Source organism: Tauraco erythrolophus, chromosome 17 (assembly GCF_009769465.1).
Source record: "Tauraco erythrolophus isolate bTauEry1 chromosome 17, bTauEry1.pri, whole genome shotgun sequence".
Classification (NCBI taxonomy): domain Eukaryota; kingdom Metazoa; phylum Chordata; class Aves; order Musophagiformes; family Musophagidae; genus Tauraco; species Tauraco erythrolophus.
Window position 1 is genome coordinate 9,023,776 of NC_141481.1, and position 23,867 is coordinate 9,047,642.

Below are 23,867 nucleotides of genomic sequence, written 5' to 3' on the forward strand. Positions count from 1 at the left end.
GAAGCACTAATAAGCAACTGTGTTATACAACCCGTGTTCAACAGACTGAAAATGATCTTTCCCAAATCCAAATGACATCCTTCTAAAGCTGAAAGTGATAGATTACAGCTGGCTGAGCAAGCACTGTACTGTATGCTCATTTTAAAAGCTGCCATTGTAAGAGACCCTGCAGGCTTTCTGTTGGATCCTTTGCTCTCCTTGTTAAGAACTGCAAAGCTCCTCTTATTTAACAGTAATTACATGGGGAGGTGGGGAAAAACTAACGAGAAAGAGAGGTTTATTTTTCTGAAGATATGCAGTAAGATTACTTTTAATCAAAATAGCACATCTATAGACCAAATACGATATTTTTATTTCATCGCCTCAAAACATGATAAATACTTGCAATTGGAAACAATTATGAGTACAAAATCTGAAAATTTACTATTAGGATTCTTATTAGAAATTATGTCTTTACAACTAATTTATAGTCTCTGTATATGACATCTATTCTCTCCACCAGACAACCACCAAGACACAAAAATACCCTCAGGACAGCAGTTGCAGAACTTGTCGTATGCGCTCACACTTCTCCAACAGGTTTGGGTCTTCTGTATCGGAACCATCAAATTCCTTCATAAAAGCTTCGGCTTTCTGCACAGTTATGTCTCGTGCATTGCCTTGAAGCCCTTGAAGATAATCCAGTAAAATGGTGAAATGCTCATCTGGAACCTTTAAAGAAAAAGAAAAAAAAAAAAAAGACCTGCTTTATTTTGTTCTCTCTCAATACTCATTCATGATCATGTCAAACCATTACCTGAAAGATAATGAGGAGAACTGCATGGGCTTTTGTGTTTGCCAATGCCCACCTCTGAGTGGAAGTGTTTCCTGCCAAGGTTCAAGCTGCCGGGAGGGATGGACCATGGCGAGAGGACTGTCATGTGCTCAGATGGGCAAAGCATCTGAGAGGAAATTCTAAGCAGATGTGGAAATGCTGATCAGCAAATGCAAACACCCCCTGACAGTGAGCTCAAGGCTGTGAGGGTTGTTGGAAGAAAAAAAAAAACACTAGCCAAATCCTACTTTTGGAAACACGTATGCAAACCTTGCTAAATTCAGTGTGAATTGCATGCACATATCTGAGGAAAGAATTTTGCTGGAATTACCCTCACTTCTACCCAAAATTGTTTGTTTGCTAAGATGAGATACTGTCCACCATCAAGCACTTTAACAGAATGCTTATACAAAGGAATAGCATTTAATTTGAAAAACAAGTTGAATCCAGACATATGGAAATAATTTTTAAATCATGCTGACTAAAACTGATAGGGTCTACTAACATGTCTCACATGAAAAGCAGTTTAGTCATCTCCAGTTCATTACCCCCATTTCACTCTCTTTCTAATTAACTAGTCATAGGTTAAATTTTAGCTTATCTGGTACAACAATTTAAATAATCATGACATTAAATAAACTCGGTGATAACCTAGTAAAGACTTTTGAATGGTTTATCCAATAGTTCCAACCAACGTGTTTTCAAAAGTATTAGGTGAGCAGATCTACATTGAAGTGTATTTTAACTTTATGTTGTGTATCTGTGGAACAGGTTTCAGCCAATAAGAGGATACTTCTGCTGTGAATCGGGAGATGTTAAAATGACCTAATACTGCAAATATTTTTCTCCACGTTTCACTGTACACATATAACTTTAAAAGGCATACTCGACATGAGTCGAGTTAAACACATACGTAAGTATTTAAAGGATTGGAGACTAATTATTCGAGGGCTGTTTCAATTCTGCAAAGTATCAACATTTCAGAGGAGACAGAGCTTCAACAGATACTTAATTTACAACTTACGTCTCCATCAACATTTGGCAATGTAACTTTGATCACTAAAACTTCTATCATTCCAAAAGAAGAGGAAGAAAGAATATTCCAACACTGCCTTCATCAATCAGGGATATTACAAAGTAATAAATCAAAACTAAAGTCTGCATTCAGCCTCAGAACTTACACACTATGGAAAACCTTCTAATTCTTCACACAAACACTCTTGTATTAAAGAAACAATAGAGATTAAAAAAATAAATTAGTTTTACAGTGATGTTATACGAAATGTTGCTATAATATACGAATCAAACATTTAAACATAGTGAAAAAGTCTGTATTTTTGAAACCTTTTTACTCACAGTAAACTGGTACTAATACAGACAAAAACATTCAGATACAACCAATCTCAGCATGATAATGCTCCTTGAACGCAGATGCTCAGTACTGGGTTTTTAAAGCTCAGCAACATTTCTATGCTTCAAACCTTGGACAAATTATCTACCTAATTTACACCTCTTGTTCTCAGCTCTCATGTTACAGTCATCCCTCACTCTGTGGAGTTATAGCTGTTATTATATAATTTAAGCAAAGTGCTTGAAAGGGCAATTAAAAGCCTACTCTAAACTTAGAAATACTAAGTGTGCGGACAGACATGTGGCTGCCTGAAGCCTAGAAAGCATTGAGCATTTGGCCCTAAGGATAACTGCTCCGGTGTTTAAAAAGTCTGACTTTAATGCAGCTATTAGGCTTATTTCAGCAGGAGCTTACGATACAGTATCCTGTAGGCAAGATAATATCATATTTTTTCTTTCTAACTTAACACACACAACAGAGCCACAGCAACGACTGGACAACAGAACACAGAAAGTGTCAGCAAAAAGTTAATGAAATCCAAATTTTAATTCTTAAAATACAGTAGTACAAGATGGGAAATTTCACAGACTCTTGGCGAGGTTTCACAAGAAAGAACACGATCCTTCCCTAAGATCAGCTTTTGGTCAGGCTTGAAATAGGATATCAACATCTCCCACTACGGCTCTGGCAAGTGGAAGTGATGCTTATGAGATTTTACTATTATTCTTTTCTTAAACTGTTCTGACCTTTTTCTTGCTTCTTTTTCTCTCTCACACACCAACACTGCCTCTGTTCTAGCTAGCTAATAGGCACTGGAGCTGACTCATATGGAAATATCACAAAGTGGAATAATTACCATCATTGGAAAAAGGGAGGAAACACTACAAAATAGTAGCAGGAAAAGAACAGTTATCACTTTTAAATTATACTATGTAACTGAAGAGTTTTCAGTCTTTTTAGACTTGCAAATGCCCACATATTTTGCAAAGCAAATACAGATACCTGCAGAGAACTTGAGCTCACTGCTGCCAAGTTTGGTCTTCTCAGTTACCTTCTGAGCTTCAGAAGCCACTCCAGTCCAGAAGCTGAAGACAGCTGATACAGTTACTCTCTAAAAATGCTGTGCCAGATGGCAAAGATCAGCAAATCATCCAGTGTTTATTCTACACTGGATCCTGAAGAAGTATATACACCGTAGGTACACAGGCTTGGGTTGGAAGCTGTCAGCCAACCACCAGATGGATTTTAAAGGGATTTATAAAAAACTCATGTCGCAAAAGACTTGAAAACCTCAGCTTATTTCTTACAGAAAGAGGCCTATCAGTACAGGAAACTCTATTCACTTCTTTCCATGGCTTTTCAGTAGGCATCCAAGTGACACCATGAGATCAAAGATGTGGCTTAGGAAGGAAGGAAACTCATGTCTCCTTTTGTATTTTAGTCATGCTTGGATATCCAACAGATTTTTTTCTGTAATGGACAGGAAGTTGTATTTGGGTCTAAAAAAAAATAGTCAAAAGTTGGTCTACCCTCCCTACAGCCCCGATGAAGAAAAAGACTTCGTGACATGCTTAACTATAAGCACTTGAGCGGTTCTAACTTTACTGAATCTGGATGCAGATATTAATCATTATCTAAAGTTCATATTCAATGCATCTCTGATTATTAAACGGCACAAAATACATGAATTTAAATAAAACATCACACTTTCATCAGAGTTAAAAAAAAATAGAAGGGAATTTTCATTTCAATGTTGAGAAATAAGGAGCTGCGCTGTGTTTTGATACATAAAACAAACACTCCTTATAGTTAATTATTTCCCAGTATATTTCAACACAAAATCCAAAGTAAACAGGTAAAAAGTAAAAACATCATTCTGCCTGCGAAACAATTTCTGGGTAGCTTTAAAGAGCATACATTGATTTTGAAAGGTTGATACAGGCTTTCAAGGGAGAAATTTAAAAATAGAAGACAGTGCAAACAACCTAGGTACCTACAATCAAATTTATATTTTGTGACTAACCTTTTTAAAGTACTACACCATGTGAACACTTTTGCCCTCGTGAAACTCTGCTTTTAATTTTTAATCATAAAGGTAACACCCTACGTCAAGTGACTGGCTTAAGAGCTGCTGAGTAATCTGGGTTAGGAAGATTGATGTGCTTAAACGTTTAAGTGCACACAAAAAATCAGCAAAAACTAACTGAGTGTCAACCAAAGGGATCGATAAGTAAGGCACTGTGCAAATGGCTAGATGTTTGTTCTGTTACGCAACAAAGTGAGACCTGAAACCCCCATTCAATACCACGATGGTCAGATGCTTATTCGAAATTCGACCTATGTTGTTTTTTAAGGTATGAAATGAATGGATTTCAGTAACGATGCAAGCCTCACTTCTGGTTATACTTTATACTTTTTACAATCAGCATCAGGTTTCACTTATATTTTAATGAGAAAGCTATTTTAACATCTTGGCAATATGGATGTGCATCTTATATGGAGCCAGAGACATCTGAAGCAATATGAGAATCATGGTTTACAGTATCGGGTTCCACATTCAGAAAATTGAATTAAGGATACGACTCAAGTTCTCAGTAAGCTTCAATTTTATATAAAACATGAGTCTGCTCTATTTATGTTTGATATACATCAAGTATAAAAATCGAGGATACACAAGAGAATGTTTACCAACAAACAAAAAAGATTAAGCAATTACAATGATTCAGCATTTTAGTCACAAACACAATAATTGATTTATCAATTATTTTAAAATATTATAACAGTGTATGGCTAGTACTAGCAACTTTTGGTTAACAAAGAATAGCTATAAATAATCTATAAAACTATCATTTTTATTCTGAGAAAAAGCAGTGTTAATACAAACCTTCTCTTTATCATACATGTGCAAGAGAAGCCAGGTTTGTCTTGTCTTTTGAAACTTCCATTTTTCTGGGTTTTCAGACCAGCTGTAGTAAATAATAAAAAAAAAAAGCTTAAATGAAACACCGTGTGATCCAAATATTCACTATTCATACAATATTTCCTACAATGACTCCAAGTGACTTTGTATGCACGACGTGGAGTTTCATGACAGTGTGTGAAACAGATATTAGCACACATGTTTTTGTGCGACTGGCAAAAAAAAAGAACACGAGAGGCAGCTACCTGGCTTCCGTGTAAAAAGATTACAGGAAGACATTATGGCCAGGAATGTTATAAATTTTCATCAGAAAGCACTGATTGCTTCAAGTTAAAAACCAAGTCCCACTCCTCACCTTTGAGTAGTTCTTTAGGAGAGGTCATTGCTCTCATTGGAGCCACGACAACTGAGAGCTCCAAACCCTTATCCCAGCTGCAGGGCTACCCGAGTATCTGGGGAGGTGGAGTGGATGAGAAATCAAGTCTGGGTTTCAGAAAGCTGATATTTCCCAATAAACTGAAATTCATATGAAATTAAGCAGCCTCTAGAGGACTGGAAGGAGGGACTGGTGCTAGAATGGCCACCTCAGCAATGGCTGAAGCCCATCACAGGTGAACTTCTGACCGTTCTAGAGCAGAGAAAATTTGTTTTTTCAGAAGCATGTTTTCAGGCTTGGATTTGTTTGAAGGTGTGACTTAAATATTGATGTTTACAGGATAGAAAATACTTTTTATGTCTCGCTTTTTCCCAGAATTCTGATTCCAATATTTAGCTCAAAACATCAGGCTGCTTCAGCACTGTTGAAAGTGAGTGGGTAAAACAAATTATTAACATCTGCAAATGTTCTTTGACTGCTTAGCAAACACATTTTAAATATGCAAAATTTTAGCTGGGTTAAAATGGCATGTTTACGTACATCTTGAACATGATTTTAAAGCTGCTATATTCTGGTTTAGATGAAGAGATCTATTTATTTCTATAAACAACTGAGCAAACTAGCAAATCTCACTATAAAATGAAGACTGCACTTCAAAAGTACATGCCCAAAAATTGGCATCTTAACCTGTACAAAATTTGCCAGAACAATGAAATATCCTTTAAAGATCCAGCAGAAAATATGAGGAGAAAAACTAGCAAATTTTACACTTATATGATTTTTCTCTAAAGAAAAACAAGTCTCCAGAGGGTAGCATGCAAGATGTCTTTAATGTTCCAGGTTGCTTTACACAGCAACAAAGAGCATAGAAATCAATTGAAAAGCCAGCTGGATATGAGAATTAGTATTGTTTAAACACTGTCAAGTCTAATAAAGTCAGAAAGTCCTCATATTCGGTGAACACGGCACCAGCAAATACATTGTTCAGTTGACTCAATGAAACAAAAAATCAAGACCATAAATTTGTAAAGTTCCTGCAGAAAACCCAAGTTCAGCCTTCGGAACAATTACACGGAAGATCTTATAGTAAATACTGTGTATCTGCACAGCATGAAAAAGAAAGTGAGTTTAAAATTCTTTTTTAGGTTAAATAAGTCTGGAAACGGTTTGTTACAATCTTTGCAGGGTGATGAGAACAAGCTGAATGACAGATCTGTGACCGCATCCTGTAGAAACAGTCCCTCTTCTAATGAAAACTTTTAACACATTTTTATTTCTTTAAACTATACTGTGTATTTACACCTTTGCAATTATATCCATTGGTTAGACACACCATGTAGCACCCTGAATATTTTATTCTCTGCTAATTTTATGTTTCTGTTGCTCACACTATCACCTGAGTACTGTTAGGCATTAACTTGAGAAATACAGCTCAATTTCACTAATCTCCTATAAAGCTATAGGATGCTAAAATATCTTTATTACCTAGTTTATAAACAACTGAGACCAACAAATGAGTGCACTATAAGGTTAATTGCTCTTATTAGCAAAACCATATGCTCTCTTCTACACATGGAGACAAGCCATTATGCTCCTGCATCTAAGATCCCACGTTGACTTTCACTCTAGTGAATTCTCTTGTAGAAACAAACAAAAGTTTCAACTAGTCTTCCTGAAAGGTTTCATTCTATATATACCATAATAATTCATACAAACAACAAATGCTTTAACGTAATCAACCACAGAAAGTACATTTGCGCCCAGTACAGCACTAGAGCCTCACAAACAACTTGGTTTGGTTTGCATTCTATCCTATTAGAATCAAATGCTAAATAAGCACGGCAAAAAAGTAATATTTTCATTAATAGACTATGACCATACTCATATTTTCAGAAAACACTCCCAAGTTTTTAATTGGTACTCTATCCATGGTTGCAGTAATCCCTTTTTCTCCTCCCTCCTTCAGGAAAATGGTCCTTCTCTTGACCTTAATTCCCATCAAACTGCGGGCAAAACACTCACGATAATGGATGTATAATCTTTTTAAGACAGATAACGTGGCAGTTGCTCCCTGTAATTGGACCCTCCCAACAGTTATTAAAATAAAACTTCTCCACTGATTCCTATGATGACTTTTTTCCTACTCCTATGACAGCTTTAAAACCTATGGGAAGTATCACTCCATGACAAAGTGATAGGGGCATCTCCTTTTATCAGAATGACATAATTACAACATTTTTAGAAATGCTCGACCTTTAAACTACAAAAGTTAAAGCTTTGTAACACCAGAGAGGTCTCATTTTGCTGTTTATATGCAGATAAGCTTCCTTGACATACTACAGCAGCAGAAAAGGCTTTTCCTTTGAGTGATTAAATAGGCAGAGTAAGACCAGCTACTTTATAGTTTAAAAAAACCTCTACATAAGACAATCACAACCTCTTTCACAGTTTGAATTAATTTGGTAGCCTTTAGGAATATCTGTGTCCAGATCTAATATAAGCTATGGAATTGGATGAAAAATATACATGTATAAACCATGTATTTTTCCAGTGCACCTAAGGCTAAGTTTCAATATATTGTACAAACACTAATTGCCTTCTTTACACAGTTAATGTTTGAATCTTTCTTACGAGCTTGAGCTCATTGAAAAACACATTCGTTGACTTTAGTTAAAGAGAACTTTTATGTTTGTGCAAATGATCTCCCCAAACGGCTTTGAAATTGAAGACACAGAGGAAATGAATCAACCGAACCAAGCAGCTTAGGGAATTTTACATTTAGGCTTTTGGGTTTTAGCATGAGAGTTTCATGTAGAAAGGCTGCCCAAGATTCTCACTGGTCTATCTCATAAATGACTTTTAGTTTCTACATTGAAGTAATCTCACACAAATGTATTCCATGGCTGAGTTGCACCTTCTCAGCTGTTCACCGCAGACGTAATTTGCCTCTAAAATGCTTAACCACATCCCTTCTCAACACGGTGACAGAAAATAGGACATAGCTTCTGAGTATGGGCAGTGTAAGTAGGCAAACTGGTAGCATGCAGGGCAGAGCACTCTCTGGGACGTCCTAGCAGGAGAAGAGAAAGTAGTTAAATTGGTTCCAGAAATGCAGTAAGAGAAAAACATTATTGTTACAAATTGGATTCAGAAAGAGAACACAATGCCTCTGCTTAGATCACTGGCCAGGACAAAACACTACAAAGCTGTCACAATTATCAAACAATCTCCTACGTGTAGAAAAGCACTATGCTGAGAACCAACTGTTTTACCCATTCAACTGAAAAGATGTAGGAGACAAGCCTTAAGAAACCAGCAAGAAATAAAGACACATGACTGCTGATAACCTTCCAGAGGACAAGAGAGCATTGCTGCACGTGAAACGCAAGGACATCTACATCCAATTTTGAGCCACTGACTGTCCAGCCCACCCCGATACACCTTCCAGGCTGGGTATCTATCCATGGTAAAGCAGAGTGCCACCAAATTTAGACTTCTCCAGCATACAGCCCAGGCTTAGCATCAGGGAATTCATTTGAAAGCTTCTCCAGCCCTGAGGACCAGGTCAGCGTGGAGCATCCTCTTTCTCTCCTGTGATTTACCCACGGGGACCCTATGTCTTACTCCCTCAAGCTTCACTGAATTTCAAAGAGGGGACAGAGCAATGGATCTGCTTGATCGCACCACATTCAAGGCTACACTGAAAAGATCTACTGAAAATGTTAGAAGCAGTGTACTGCCAACACTGTACAGAAACTGTCACATTCTTCTCACTCCATCTATTTGGGTACTTCTCTCTTTTGATACACTCATTCATCACCCTGAAACCTGTCTTTAAGGATCACCTTTGATCTTCTACGTGCCCCACACGGAAGGCTGAACAGAAGTTACGGCACACGATTGAGGCTTGCAGGGATCAAGTGAAGCACTTTACCCCCCAAGCGCTCTGCAAACAGTGCAGAAGGCACCATTTCTGTGCTCACCGCCCTGTCCATAAAACGTGGGTAACAGGTGCTTCCTCAATAAAGAACAACCATACTCTAAAAAATTCCCTTAAAGACATGCAAAGCTTTGCTGAAACACTTGGCACGCAAGTGATGTGCTGTAATGTTTCACGACGCAATAGCACTGACTTTAAAAGATCACACACTCGTGTTTAAGGCAAGTTCACCTCCGTTACACAGCCCAAATTTGGGAAGTCCGAATCCTGTTATCAAGTCAGCTCAGCGGTGACCGTAACGCTACGTATGGCCAACAGGTGAGCTTGGGAACCCGGCACCTCAATGAGGCTCCCTGGAAGCCACATGGAGAGAGCAGAAATTTGGCATAAGCTCATTCTTGTGGGAGAAGAGCCATTTTATGGATGGAGATTTTATATGGATATATAAAAACTATATGGATGTGGATGGACGTTTTATATATGCCCTATAGTGCATATAGTGAAGCAGGAATAATAATTTTTGGTCCAGTTATAGCACATATGATTATTTAAAGGGAAATGTAAAAGTGCTTATTTTTCCCAGGGGTATTCAGAATTTCTTCTCTTAGCGGCGTTTAACACAAATTTACTTTTAAAAAGGCAATTTTTGAAGGTCTGTCTTTGTCCACATCTGACTGCCCAGAAAGCTGCCTTGTGGTGCACTTCAGTGCTCAATGCAAGGTAAGAGGAAATCTCATTTCAAGTGTGTATGATGCTGATTTTCCTCATTTGGAAAAAAATATCCAAAATTTAAATTCTAAATAGATTTTCTAAGACTTGACTGAAATGGCTGTAGTTAAAATCTTAGACACACTAATCCATGGCAGGGCTTAATATATAGACATAAGAGAGAGTCATAGCCTTTATTTTAACAGTGTTTTTCTCGTGTTACGGATGCCTGCGTATCTCTCAACCCCAGTTCCTGGAGAAAGTTAATATATTTATACTGATATTCTCAAATCCAGTTTGGAAGCTAATTAAATTATGACTCAGATAAAGGTTTTCCTTATTTTCCTGGAAGAGAAGAAGAGACACTAATGGAGCTCTTTTTCCAGAAGAAAACTTTCTAAAATTGTCAGCAGATTTTAGAATCAGTGCCACATTTTTGGTTGAAAATCCTGGCACCATTTCTCAATCTGTGGTTTAAAAACAGTTTTTAATATATTCTTCCATCTGGTTTAGACCCAGCATAATGACTAAAGACTTGTGAAAAGGCGAGGGGAGGAAGCTTCTTTTTTCTTCTTTTTTTTTAATTTAGGAATCACACATGCAGGAAGAAATAAATGTGCTTTTTAGTGTCCCGTTTTTGTCCTGATGTCCAATATAAAGACAGATTGTATCTGATTGTATCTGTACAGCAAACAACACAGGCCACAGAATTTTCTTAGAAAGTATTTATAAAGCAAAAGGAAAGTGCCTTTGTGCCTTAAAGAAAAACTTCGATTAAATCTACATAAAATGTTTATCGCAGCATATCTTTTATTACATACACTTTTATCACTTGCCATTATTTGTAACGTTTGATATTATGTTTGCATCTTGAAGCCTCAGCCAAGCTAGAAATCCCCTTCCTCCCCCACTACAGGCACTGTTCAAATGCAACTCAAGACATTCCCTTGCAGAGCTTCGAGTATAAACAGAAGAGACAGATGATAAGTGGAAAGGAAAGCTGACCCAGAAAATTTTAACCATGCCTCAAAATCATGCAGCAGGTCATCAGTACAGCTCCCATCTCTTCTATGCAGCACAATGCACACAGGGTATCTTACTGTGATTCAACTTGTCAACTCCTTATAGACGCCAACCTACCTGCAAATGACACCAGCGTTCCACCGGAGAAAAAAAACTTTTCAATTTTTTTTTTAATTCTTTTTCTAGTACAGATATTTTGTTGCTGGTATCTGTATTAGCCTGCCGGCAGCAAAATTGCATTTTGATCTGAGAATATATATAGCAGTAATAATATGCCAAGAACTATCTGTTGTTTTCAATAACAACAAAAAGGTCAGCAGCAGGCTTGAAAGATGACAGCCTATATTACTAAGCTAAACATGTTTTTTATTTTACATACATTCATAAAAAGAGGACAAAGCAGGAGTTGAATTATCTCAGAAGAAGAATAAAAAACAGAATTTGAGACCTTCACAGTCAATCTGTTCTGCTCCTGCAAGAAATACACAACCAAGTGCTATCCCAATGCTGTGCTGAAGTCCCATCTCCTCTCCAGATGTCCATCCTTTCTTGCACTTAATTCTGGTCGCACTGATGCCCAGATCAGACATAAGGGAAAGGAAAAATGAAAACAACTGTTATGCTTCCCTCCCATGAAGAACATCCTGGGGGGTACGAGGAGATAAAGAGGGCCCCATAGGCTGCATGAAAATCATGTAAGAAGCCAGCTGCAAGTCAAATAGTTTTCTAAAGTTGGCAATAATCCATTTATATAAATGCTTTCTGATGATCAGATGAAGGATATGCTACCAGACTGACAAAAAGCAAACATGGTCACTTCAGTCTTACCGATACACCACATAACATCCAACTGTGGTACAGAATACACCTGCCAAGGCACGGATTCAAGCTTAGCTGCAACAGGTAGCTCATTTTCATTGTTGTTGTTTTTTTTTTTAATTTTAAAGACTCTCCCTTCTAGCATCTCAAAGAAGAAAATAATAAGAGACGAGATTAAACAATTAAGAACAAATTAAAAAATAATTTCTTAAACTAATTGTTGCATTTCAAAGGAGGGATTCGAAGACCATGTAGATTGAAATCAGGCTGAAATCAGTGCTTGTGACTCTATAATTCCATGCTGTTGGGAGAAGACTAAGTTCTGGAGAGATTCTCAGCTAGAGCAAATAATCACTGAATTTTACGGCCCACCAGGATAAGCAACGCAAGTCCTTTCAAGCTAGAGCTAGAAGATTCAATTCTATTGATCAGTGTCACAAAACTACACCAGTAAGACCTAGTAATGGGCACACAGCTAGTGAAGCATTAACATACCCTAATCTTGCTCCGAGTGTCACTACAAAAAACTCCATCGTTTCACAAGTGCTGGGTCATATCTATACTAGCTGTACTTTGAATATTACAGTGTTAATGAAAGAAGAATTAGACAAGCTACAAAAAGCTTCTGTAAGAGGTCAAATATTTACTAATGCAATAAAAAAAAGTCTGTATAATTTTAAGGCCTATCTCAAAGCTAGAAATGATTAAAAAAAAAAAAAAGAAGAATTTGGGTTTTAATAAGAAAACGCCAGAAATGCAAGAAAGTGTCATGGTTTTCCATAGAGTGATACTGAAAGAAAACTCTAGAAGAGAAACCAACTTCAAGCAAAAATTCATCAGTGAAGGTTTTTGAGGAGGGATGAAAAAATGACCACTTGGAGAAGGATTTGAATATTGAAGATGTTGGCGGATCGATTCTGCTTTGAAGCAGCCCAGATGCCAAAGTGTCAATTTATTGCTCAGTACAGGGAGTTGAAAGTTTGCGTTATTTAGTTGCTATGCATTGGCTATTTCAAGAAGCCCTGAAGCTACAAAATGAGGCTGGAACCCTTATGGAGGTATTTAATCCAGCTGGGCCTCTGATCAGCAACACCGCTGAAAATGCCTTGCTTTTTTCTAACCAGATGTCTTTAATTTAACATCAGGTTGGGTGTTTCTGTGCTGCTCCTACTTTGCAAAGACCTAATGGACTTCCATAGCCAACGAGATCAGAATAGCTCTTCTGCAATTCCAAACTCCAAAGTAACATTCAACTATAATACGAAGCAGCAATGCTCTCTCATTATGCTAACGAGATGCCCCCGTGCCAAATGCCTACCTGCACTAAGTCCCAGCACCATGCACATTCTTCCTTTATGACTCTTCGCATCCAGGATATATAGTTCCAGTTGCAGGGAGCCCAACTGGCCTCCTTTCCTCTCCACAAGATTCAAATTCTGTTCCTGCAGACTTCCCCACAGGGCTTCCCTCCATCCTTGAGGAACTGGAGCTGCTTAGACTGTGGATCAGGGTCTCAATGAACTTGAGGGGTGCAAGGGGTGCAAGCCACCCACTGCAAACTGGGAGATGGCCAGGCAGGCTGAGTGCCAGCATCTGTGAAGAAGTACCTCCTGTGTCCTCTCCTTGCTTGACAAGCAGAGATACTCACACTAACAAACAGCTGGCCTCAGATCAATCCTGTCCATTGTGGTGTCCAGGGGCTCTAGCTGAAGCCTCCAGGAAAGGAGAAATCCATCCCCTCAAAGGGATGCTGAACTTTGAGCCTATGTGGGACTGGCCCCATACTTTTTCTACAGCACTAGCCTGTTCTGGTGAGAATGTTCTGCAGGCATATCGAAAACATCCTGGATTGTCATATTCTTACCTAGCCCCTTTACTTAACTGAGTTCTTTTAGGACAGTATAAAAGAACAGATATTTAGTAATTTGGATGCCAACCCTAGATGTACTGCTGCAGAAATTATATTTGTGGGCTTTTTTTTTTAAATGAAATTCAAGTATTTTTATTGCTGGCTAATTAGACATAGCTCATCTTTGTTACACGAAGCCCCAAGCAACCCTGTTTCAAATAACCCATCACACAGATGGCTTTTACAGTGCATCTGATAGGATACCACATTTGGGGTTATTCTGGACCAACAGCAAGAACATACATAGCAGCTTTCAAACAACAAAAAAAAAGACCCATCAACCATCCTTGTCATTTTTTACATCCCAATTTGGACATCCCACAGTTGCATTCATTAGGAAGTACGGCACAGAGGCAGAAGGATAGAGAACGTTGCAGACCTCTGGCCATTTGAGTCTCCTAAGTTGTAACCTTACAGAATGATTTACTCTTCTTTTTGGAGAAGAGTTCTAAAAAGGGACAAGCCAACGAAAAAATCAAGATCAACCTGAAAACACAGAGCAGTTGACAGCCCACTCGCATGTTCTTAATTTAGCTGATACGTTCAGTTATCTCTCACTGCATAATAAAATCTGCCGCTGCGCTACGGTATTCCGGACAGGATCAGATTCTCCTCTTCTAATACCCTGCGATGTGCTCTGCACTATTAAGATTTTAAGTAATCTACGCCTAAATAAACTGATCTGCCAATTACCACTTCCTGCAGATGGTTCTCATTCCAATTCAATTTTATTCATATGAAAGTGATTACTGATACCTTTTTGGGCATCATCGTATTAATAAATGTGTGAAGCAGGAGATGAGTTTTACTAAGGATCCAGTTTTATTATTTCAAAAATATTGCTTGTTATTCTAACTCTGGCTAGGAAGCCTTGACGGCTCCCTGGAGCTAATTGATTAACAATCATTGCCAACTGCATTTTAAATTTTAATTTTGGCTTTGGCTGACTAGACTAAATGGTTCCCTAGAGCTATGAAACTGCTTACCACTATTTGGAGTATTTGGGCACTGGATGAATAGTTTGAATGTGTTTGAGGAAGTGAGCAGCAGTGTTAATTCTCCTTGATCTAAATTTTATGACACAGAGAAAACATTTAATCTCCCTTTTGCATTTCTGCCATGTCAAGAACGTAGTCTGAATGGAAGAAGATGGGTGAGTATAAAATGCCTTTTCTTAAATCCAGAAGATGGGCTAAGGACGGGATGCCTGGGCTCGGAGCCAGGTGCTGGGCAAGGGGTTTGCAGAGCCAGGGGAGAGCAGACTTCAGAGGCTGGGAGGGAAGAGCTACGCTTCATCCTCTTTGAACAAACACTGCAAACAGTATTTTATTCAAACAAAGTAAGCAATCCCTGCAATCTGTTTTCGTTTAAAAACATCAACAAGCAGTTTGTTATAATACTAATATGTGAAATGTGTCATTTTAATTATTCTGGTTTTATTTGACCTGAATAGTGCACAAGTTTTCCTTGAGATCAATGGAAAAGGTCAAAGTGACCGTGCAAAGCGTAGAGCACTCACGACTTCAGTGGGCAATGAACAGGTCTAGTTACTGTCAGGTTATGGTCCTGAGGCAGATTGGCCTGTTATTACAGACTTCTGCTTCTGAATCTCCCCAGTATATCGTACAAGGTTTCTAAAAATCATTTCAGATGAAGTAAGACATTAAAGCTGCTTAATTATTTGATTAGATGCAACCTCTTTTGTATAATAGTATGGGCAGATGAAAGCTGGATCTCAACGAGAAATATCTAATGACTACATTTAATAAACTGTTAAGAAAATTCATTTATACTAGATTTTATTTTACGGGAAATGAGAGTCATTAAGAAGGGATGCATTAAATTTTCTTAACCAGGTTTGGAAATAAAGATGTTACTTTACAGAAAAGAGTATTGGGCAAAGAAACATTAACTATTTTTACCCCAATATTTATGGACTTAACACATGTAAGCTAGTTTTTCCCCATCTGAGGAAGCACTTTACAGCACAACAGTTAATTACTGCTAATACAATTTATAGGTGCAACAACATACATGTGAAAATTTATGAGGAATCTTAAAAATCTTACTGAAAAAAAGTATAAATAAATAAAAGCAAACTAAACTTTGAAAAAAACCAATTCACCAAGAACACAAGGGAAGCCTCCTCAGGCACATGACAACCAATCTTAAGAGCCACCAATCTCCTCTAATACAAAATCATATGCAGGAGAAAAATCTGTGACTGAGAAGAACAGTGCTATCTGTAACCTCCAGCTGGCTTACTCGGGAATTTTTGTTCCTGGTTTTAGCAGCAGCAATAAAGTGGACTAAAGCTACTTTGGTCATTTGCAGCAATACTGCAAAGGACTGCAACTGCAAAAAGAGCCCAACCACGGAAGACAGAAACCTCTCCCAAAGTAGCTAGAAGGGTTTGGAATATCAATCCATGCATTGCACAGCCACCCAGATGTTAGTATTGATGGTAGTGGCCTTTGCAGACGCCACTACAGAAAAAAAATCCAGGCAAGCTCCTCTTTCAAAATAAGGAATTGAGAAAAATCCTACAAGTCTGCTGGGACCAGACGTTGGTACAGAGCCAAAGCAAATAGAGCCTGTGCTCAGATGAGAAGAAAGTTATGTCTAGTTTCCCTCGTGTCACTTGCTTGAAAGGAGACCCTTGGATAGTACAAGGACTTTAGTGAGTCACAAACTTCATCACTGTTTAATTTATCCATCTGAAAAATGGGGTAATATAACAATTTCTCAAAAGCTGTCATAACAAGAGCGAATAAATTACCGTCAAAATATTTTTCATTTATTTTGTCAAAATACAGTCATGATATGGTATCAGCAAAATTATCACAGAAAAGTAAATTACCATTACTATGATGGGGAGAAGATAGAGAAAACATTTTTTAAAAAATAAAAATCGAAATCCCTTTAAAGATGGGGATGGTTAGTCGATAACGTATTTTTCAGTTGATCCTGTAAATGATAGATGCCAGATAAAAGGATTTGTGAATTCACGTTAATGATACTATTAAATACAGTATTTCCCTATGAGAATGTTTGAACCAAATGCCCAAGTAAATATTTTGACAGCTTTGTTTCACACTGAAAAAATGGTAGAAGCGCAAAGAGACAGAAGGTTTCAAAGTAAATCACTCTGCAGCTTTTACTGAAATATGCTTTGAGATGTGTACTTGTGATCGTCCATAAAATTAATTCAAAGATTTAGAAAGACACATTATTTGATTTGGAGCCATAAAGCAGGATTAGGGTTTCCTAATCTATTCCTCCCTTTTTGTTAAATTTAGTGACCATTTATGGGTATGGAAATTACAAGAAGAAATCTCTTTCCTCTGCCATAAGCTAAATAGGACGAGAAAAATTCAGCATGGACATGAGCTTCCCTTGCTTTCTGCTCTTAAGCCATACATTAGTGCTGCTAGGCAAAGGGGTAAGAAAGCTACTTCAAAACCATTCCCTGTAGAAAGGAGTTTATCCAGAATAATATTAATAGCTAAATCATAAGAGCTTTGGTTCAGGGAAAGTCGTGTTAGTCCAGCTGCTTTTCCAAAGCTCAGTTGAATGAGTTACACCATGAGCATTTACTAATATGGCTGGAAAATCGTGCAATGGTTGATGTTTCTAAAACTTCCTACTTCTGAATGAGTTGAAAATACCGCAGAGATATCTGCAACAACTGAGAATTTCCACTTTCCAAGTCTCAAAACTTGACATTTCAGAATCTTCAAAGAATCTGTTCTGTCTCTAGAAACAAGAATTGCTTACCCAGCAAGCTAGAAATGGCAAAACAGACCCAAAAATATTTACAAGTACCAAGGTGCTTCAAAACTTGATACACCAGTATGGAGAGGACTTCCTAGAAACGACTGAAATTATTAAAAAAAAAAAAGTAATTCTGTCCATCTGGAACATTTCCATTCTATCAGAATATATTTCTATGTTAATTTTCTTCCCAGAAATTCTTGGTAAAAACAGCTGAGATTGGCGCCGAGCTACTTAAAGTTGTTTTTTTGTTCTTACTTTCAGTTGCTATTTTTACGATTACGTAGTAAATAATACTATTATTTGTCAGCATTAGCTTTAACTGACAAGTTCCTCTTCAGTAACGGCTAAAGAAGCCCCAGTGCCCGCTCTGGCACTGGAAGCAGTGTAATCTATAAACCAGCTCCGTGCAGCGCCTGAGCTCATTTGCCAAGAGCAATGACTTCTTCTTCCAGGCTCATCTGGGTGTTAACCCAGTTATTCAGCTTTCAAACCCGAGTCCGTATTTCTGTACAGGACTGTGTCATGCAGTGTCACCTTCCTCTGCTCGGTGCCAGTGCAGGAATCTCTTTAACCACCTGCATTGCAGAGTTGGACTCGCATGGAAGAGCTGAAGACCAAAATCCTAACTTGCCTTCTTTTGGTGAGCCTTCTTCAGGCAAACCCTGGATCACTTGGCCTGGATAGCTGTAACATTTATAGGTGGAAAAAGAGACAAGATATACATAAGGAACAGTAATCTGCATGAACTCACTAAACTAAGATGTTAATGTGCTTCTTGCAAAGCAGTGAAATTGTTGTATTGGAATCATAAAAAGCAGCTAACCCACCAAGAAGTTAACAACGGTTTAAAGGCAATTCCTGCACAATGTGACATCCTGTGGATGTCATGTGGAGGTTACAAAAACACTGGCATGGCTCCAACACCGTTCTGCACATCACTTGCCAGCAAGATGCAGAAAAGTGAATCCAGAAGTCAATGAGTGTATCATAGGGACTGAAAATCATCAAGTTGGGCTGCCGTCAGACGTCTTGATTAAACAGGCAAAAGCTGCATGGTGCTATTACTGAGAGTACAACGTGACATTCACAGAATCCTAAATGCATAGTTTGAATAATCAGATGATAATGAGAACGCCAACATCTGGAAATGTATATCATAAAGCCAACTCTGAAATGGCAGGGTTGCTGACTTGCAGCAGCCATGCTGAAGTAGGATGAGCAGCAGTGTCCCTCTTACAGTCAGTGAAAAATTTATTATGGTTATAGTTGGCATGCTCATGCCAACACTGTCATTAACACAAAATCGAGTACTAGTTTGGGGGGAAGAAAAAAAAGCAAAGGTTTTTAGAGTGCAGCAAATTAAATGTGAAATCCCAGTGCGATATGGCTCAAAGATGAATCCAATGTCGTTGCCCATAAACCAACAGAGGTTGGTTCCTGCCAGAGGGACAGGGAGCAGGAAGGAATCTCAGACTCTCAGTCCCTTCTGCATGAAGCTGGAAAGCAGCTCCAGTAAAACAGCGTGTTTGGTTCCAAGTCTCACATTTCCAGAATGACGACAGACACAGGAGTTCAAAGGAGAGTAATAGAGCACATCAGTGTCTGGAAGGACTCAACAGACGAAGGATTACGGATGTACCGCTTCACCGAAGGGGCGGTGAGATTGAGAAAACCGATACAGCCACGTGAAGGATGTAAACACCAGGAAGGGGAGAAGCTATTTACAAAATGTAAGGCAATACAATGATTTAGAAAACGTTGCTCACTAGGAGGTTCAACAGAGCAGAACAATTTTTCTGCTTCATATACCCTAAGAACAATCTTTGCCTTCTGCAGGAGATAATATGCTTGAGTACATTTATAGAATAGCCCTAAGCAGCATCAAACTGCAGAGTGAATATGTCCTCTCCATCTACCCCCTCAAGAATAGCTGCCGGCATACTGGCACCCTAAAAATAGGAAAGGTGTGGGCATTGCAACAGAGAGCTTTGTAGGGTTTCTGAGTAATGCCAGGGCTGCTAGGGAACTGCAAACAAACTGAGGTGGTTTCATCAGATGCCACGGGGTACTGAAGTTACACAAGGGCGTGTAGGATAATGATAAGGTAACTCACTCGTAGCAAGACTACTTTTCTCTGCCATGAACAGAGACGGTGGCTTCCTTTAAAATGAGGAAGATCTCTCCACCTATTAACATCAGTTGGAAAACATCCACTTTTACAGACACGCTGTTTAGGTCAAGCAGAGGAATCCCACTTAGAGGCAGGTCAGGCCCTGGTAGAAATTAAAAGTCAAGCAATATAGAACGTTGTAGAAGTGCTAGAACAAATTCACTGATCTCTAGAGCATAGGGGAAAGTGCAAGCCTTTGAAATCAGATAGTAGCAAGTGCCTGCCCAAGTTCACATAAAACATAGCTGCAGAACAACGCCAAATGCAAATTTATCCTGTATCTGCCTCTGTGGATTCATGAGGCTTCTTATGGAACTAATGGATGTGACAAAATGACTAAAAGCATGTATGAATAGATTAATTACATCCATAGTTAATGCTTGCCCCAGAACCTTTAAGAAATAACCCTACGATTATTAAAGCAAAACTAGCCTCCATCACTATTCCCCTAATCTTTGAGGAAAAGCTGCTCTTTCAAGACACCTTTAAGCCTCAGTCATTGAAGGGAATTCAGCAACATTGCTGTGTCTAATTATAATAGCTTCTCTTAAGTTCACATACTATTTTTGCTCTTGGCTAATTGAGATTCATCACTCGAGCTGTTCTCCAATAGTTCATGAAATTCAAGAGAACCGATGCGCTCTTACATACACTGCACCTCTGTATCAGGAAGGAAACTCATTCTCCATCCTGGAGGGTGGAGGAAGAAGAAACAACACTAAATGCTAATGTTAGTTGCTATCAAACCCAAAGAGTCAGTCTGTGGAGGGAGAAAAAAAACACCTGTGTACATTTACATCTCTAGTGCACTGGTTACTCTTAATATCTAAAAACTTGAGCCATTGATGGTGAAACATCAACACGAGTGTCAAGTTTGAAATTAACAAAGATTAAGGCCACCAGCAATGAGAATTACTTAAATAAGTTCAGAATCAAACATCAAAAGTCATCACTGACCATGGCTGAAAAAAGTACTTAAACTGTGAAGCTTAAAATCAGCTTCGAAATGTTATGGATCAGCGAAGTAAACTAAATCTGACACAAGCCTACTCAACTTAAATTTAGAAACTCTTTTTCAACATTAGTGAGTGTGGCTGCATTTGCGCAGAAGCTCTCTCAATACAACCACCTGGTCTCAAACCAGTTAGGACAAACGGGTTTGTGATTTCCTGAAGGGCCACCTTCATCTCAGCTGTTTGGCCACAAATCTCAAATGTTGCTGCCTTCTTTATAGCCCGGGACAAGCTTCCACCGGTTCCTTCAAAAATCAGAAACCTCCTAGATGGTACCACTGAATGAACACTAAGCTACCTATTCATGCCCTTGTAAATGTCAACTTGATATAGTTTATACATTAAATACATATAAACAAATAAATACATAAATATATGTATATTAAAAAAACCTGCTTACAGCAATGCCCCTCAGACTTCTATGCTCTTCGAAAGGAAGAGCAACCTTTCAGCTTTAAAATCTCCCATGCTTGGCACTGTTTGAAATAATGTTTGACCGAGGACTGGGATCCGTTTCCATTTTGCCAACACAGCAGATCAACAACCGCCCTGGGTTGTGTACTGCTTTCAGCAGCACTGCCACTGCGCTCAGCAAAAACCACCCTGTGTTCTGCAGAGTCAGACCATTTCCCCACTCGATGGGAAATTCTCTGTCTCACTGTTGTGCTTCTGTAATGTGCCCTTGCTTTGTATTATTCTTATAAACATCTTTGTTTCTTTAAAGAAGTCTCTGACATTCTCTGAATCTCACCTAAATTTAAATTAGGGACGAGGAAAGTAAAATAAATATAAATATATAAATAAAGCTGAAAAGACAATGCTTTGGGGAACGTTCTGGTGACATATATTAACCAATATAACATAAATCATTATAGGAAGAAAAGAAATGTACTCCAGCAGCTCGTTTTTTAAATTTTAACACGTGATAAATAATATTGCAAGGCTTAAGTAATTCACAGCAATATCCAGATAATGATACTATCTATTACTTCTACTTCAGATGCTATCAATCTTGTAATTCCACATACTTGTAGTGACATCTTTTCAGATCTCTGCCTATTCTTTTGATGGGTGGTGGAGAAAACTGTATGTGCAGATCCATATAGCAATGAACTTTCTAAGCCAAATACAAGAACAGAAACATTTCTAGGAGAGAGTGGCTTGCCAAGACAAACAAGTTCTGCCAACATTTTAACACCACAGAAGGTCAGTTAGGTTATAATTAAGTCTAATTACCATTCTCATGAATTGCAATAGCTTTTCACTTGAAGGTGCTTAATGCTCAGAAAAGGATGAATTCTTATGTTATATTTTCCAGAATCAAAAGTAATGAGACATTCTGATCTTGGCTTTAAACCTGAATCATCACTTACCATCATAAAGAAAAAAGGTCTGTCATCATTAAAAGGAAAAGATCTGTGCAGTTTATTCAACCACTAATATTTCCTCATTCCTGCTCTTCCCTACTTCTCTGCAGTAATTTTACAAGTTTTTTTTCTCTTCTGTTCAACGCCACTGTTGGTTTTTTTTTTTTATTATTCCACACTTTCTTTTTTTCCTTCTCATAGTTTTAGAACCTTTCTGCTTCCCTCTTCGCTTTAGCTCCCCATTTTTAATCCTCTATATATCTTTAGATCACCCTCTCTGCTCCCCCAGCAAGCTGGAGAATCTGGCAGTGGTGACTTTCTTCCATCTCCACAGGCATGCTGTGATTGCGGCGTTAGACAGAACTGCATTGGGAAACCACCTGAGCTTATCTCATGGAGGGAAAAGGTGAGATAAAAATCGGTGAAGCAAAGATCTTTTTTTTTACCCCTTTGCTTTTCTCACAGGCCAACACAAAGTGAGAGTGGAAAAAAATAGGAGTCCTTTGGCTGCCTCTCCTCTATCAGGAGTGCAAAACCTGGTGGACGCCCATCCTGGTCTCATTCAAATGAGAAAGCAGCTGAAAAGCCTGGGCTATCAGTCACCCAGCTCACAGGAGAAACCCTTCAGCACCCTCAGGTCTAGCTAGGGACTGCAGTTTGCTAGTTGGCATCAGCTGCTGTTGCACGGGGCCATCCCATACACATGGGAAAAAAAAAATCTCTTAATTGTGAGGATAGTCTTCCAATAAAATGATAATTTGACCTCTCTGGAGGCTGGCAAAGCATCAAGGACTATTTGGGTTTAGATTCAGATAACAAACCTGGAAAACTGGAAGAACCGGTCAGCTTGTAGCACGCTGTGCCCAGCAGTACAGAGGGTTTCGAAGACCGCCAGCAGCACCTGGCAGCAGGGGCACATGGCTGCAGTGCTGTCGGCCAGCCACGTGCCTCGGTCCAGCATCGCTCTTCATGCCAAGCATCACTGAATCGAGCTCTGGTGCTGCAGTGCTGGTCTTAAAAGCCATCATGAGGGGCAGTACGCAATTAGTGGTCCTGCCCCCCGCGTGCTGCGTGCCTTACTCCCTCTCATCAGAAACTCATCTCAGCTAAAAGGATGAGGCACGTCTTGGTGAACGTCACCTCGTGCTCAGCAAAGAGAAGAGTGCTACCTGTGGGCTGCCTGCTGCTTCGGTTTTATTTTTAAAACGGAACATACAAAGCTGTTGCAGAAGCAAGGCTTTCTGAGCACAGGACCCCCACAAAACAGTAAGTAACTATGTTTTAGTTCCTCCAAGTAAAATTTTGCTACTTCTCCCTGACCTTACTGCTTGAAACAGAAATTTATTCTCCTGGTGAAGAATCCCACATACCAGAAAAGATGATTCTGCACTCTGAGGGAACTACTATGTCTTAAAATATGCATGACCTACAAAATAAGTTAAATCTTCCCTTGCATGTCAAAAGTCTAGATGTGTAACAAAAAAAATCTTTCACTGAATGCTTTCTAACATTTTTCTTTTAAAGTTATCACACAAAATTTCACTAAAACAAATTAAATATTTTCCTGTCATAGGCCAAAGCCTCATACAGTTTTTCTCTCATACTGCAAATAGTCTCTTAACAAATAAAAATGACAGTTTTAGCTATCGTATGGTACTTCAAGTTCCACCTGTCCTACAG

At 38.6% G+C, this 23,867-nt stretch overlaps 1 protein-coding gene across 1 annotated transcript in view; it reads right to left on the reverse strand.

The window, feature by feature from the left end:
- Nucleotides 1-333: 333 nt before the first annotated feature.
- CHLSN (cholesin) overlaps nt 334-23,867 on the reverse strand; it is a 128,496-nt gene continuing 104,962 nt past the window's right edge. Inside the window, exons 4-5 of the mRNA XM_086622203.1 lie at nt 5,050-5,131; nt 334-711 (exon numbers count right to left, since the gene is read on the reverse strand). Coding sequence (XP_086478329.1) covers nt 529-711; nt 5,050-5,131 — 265 coding nt within the window. The 3' untranslated portion in view covers nt 334-528. The remainder of the gene's footprint in view (nt 712-5,049; nt 5,132-23,867) is intronic.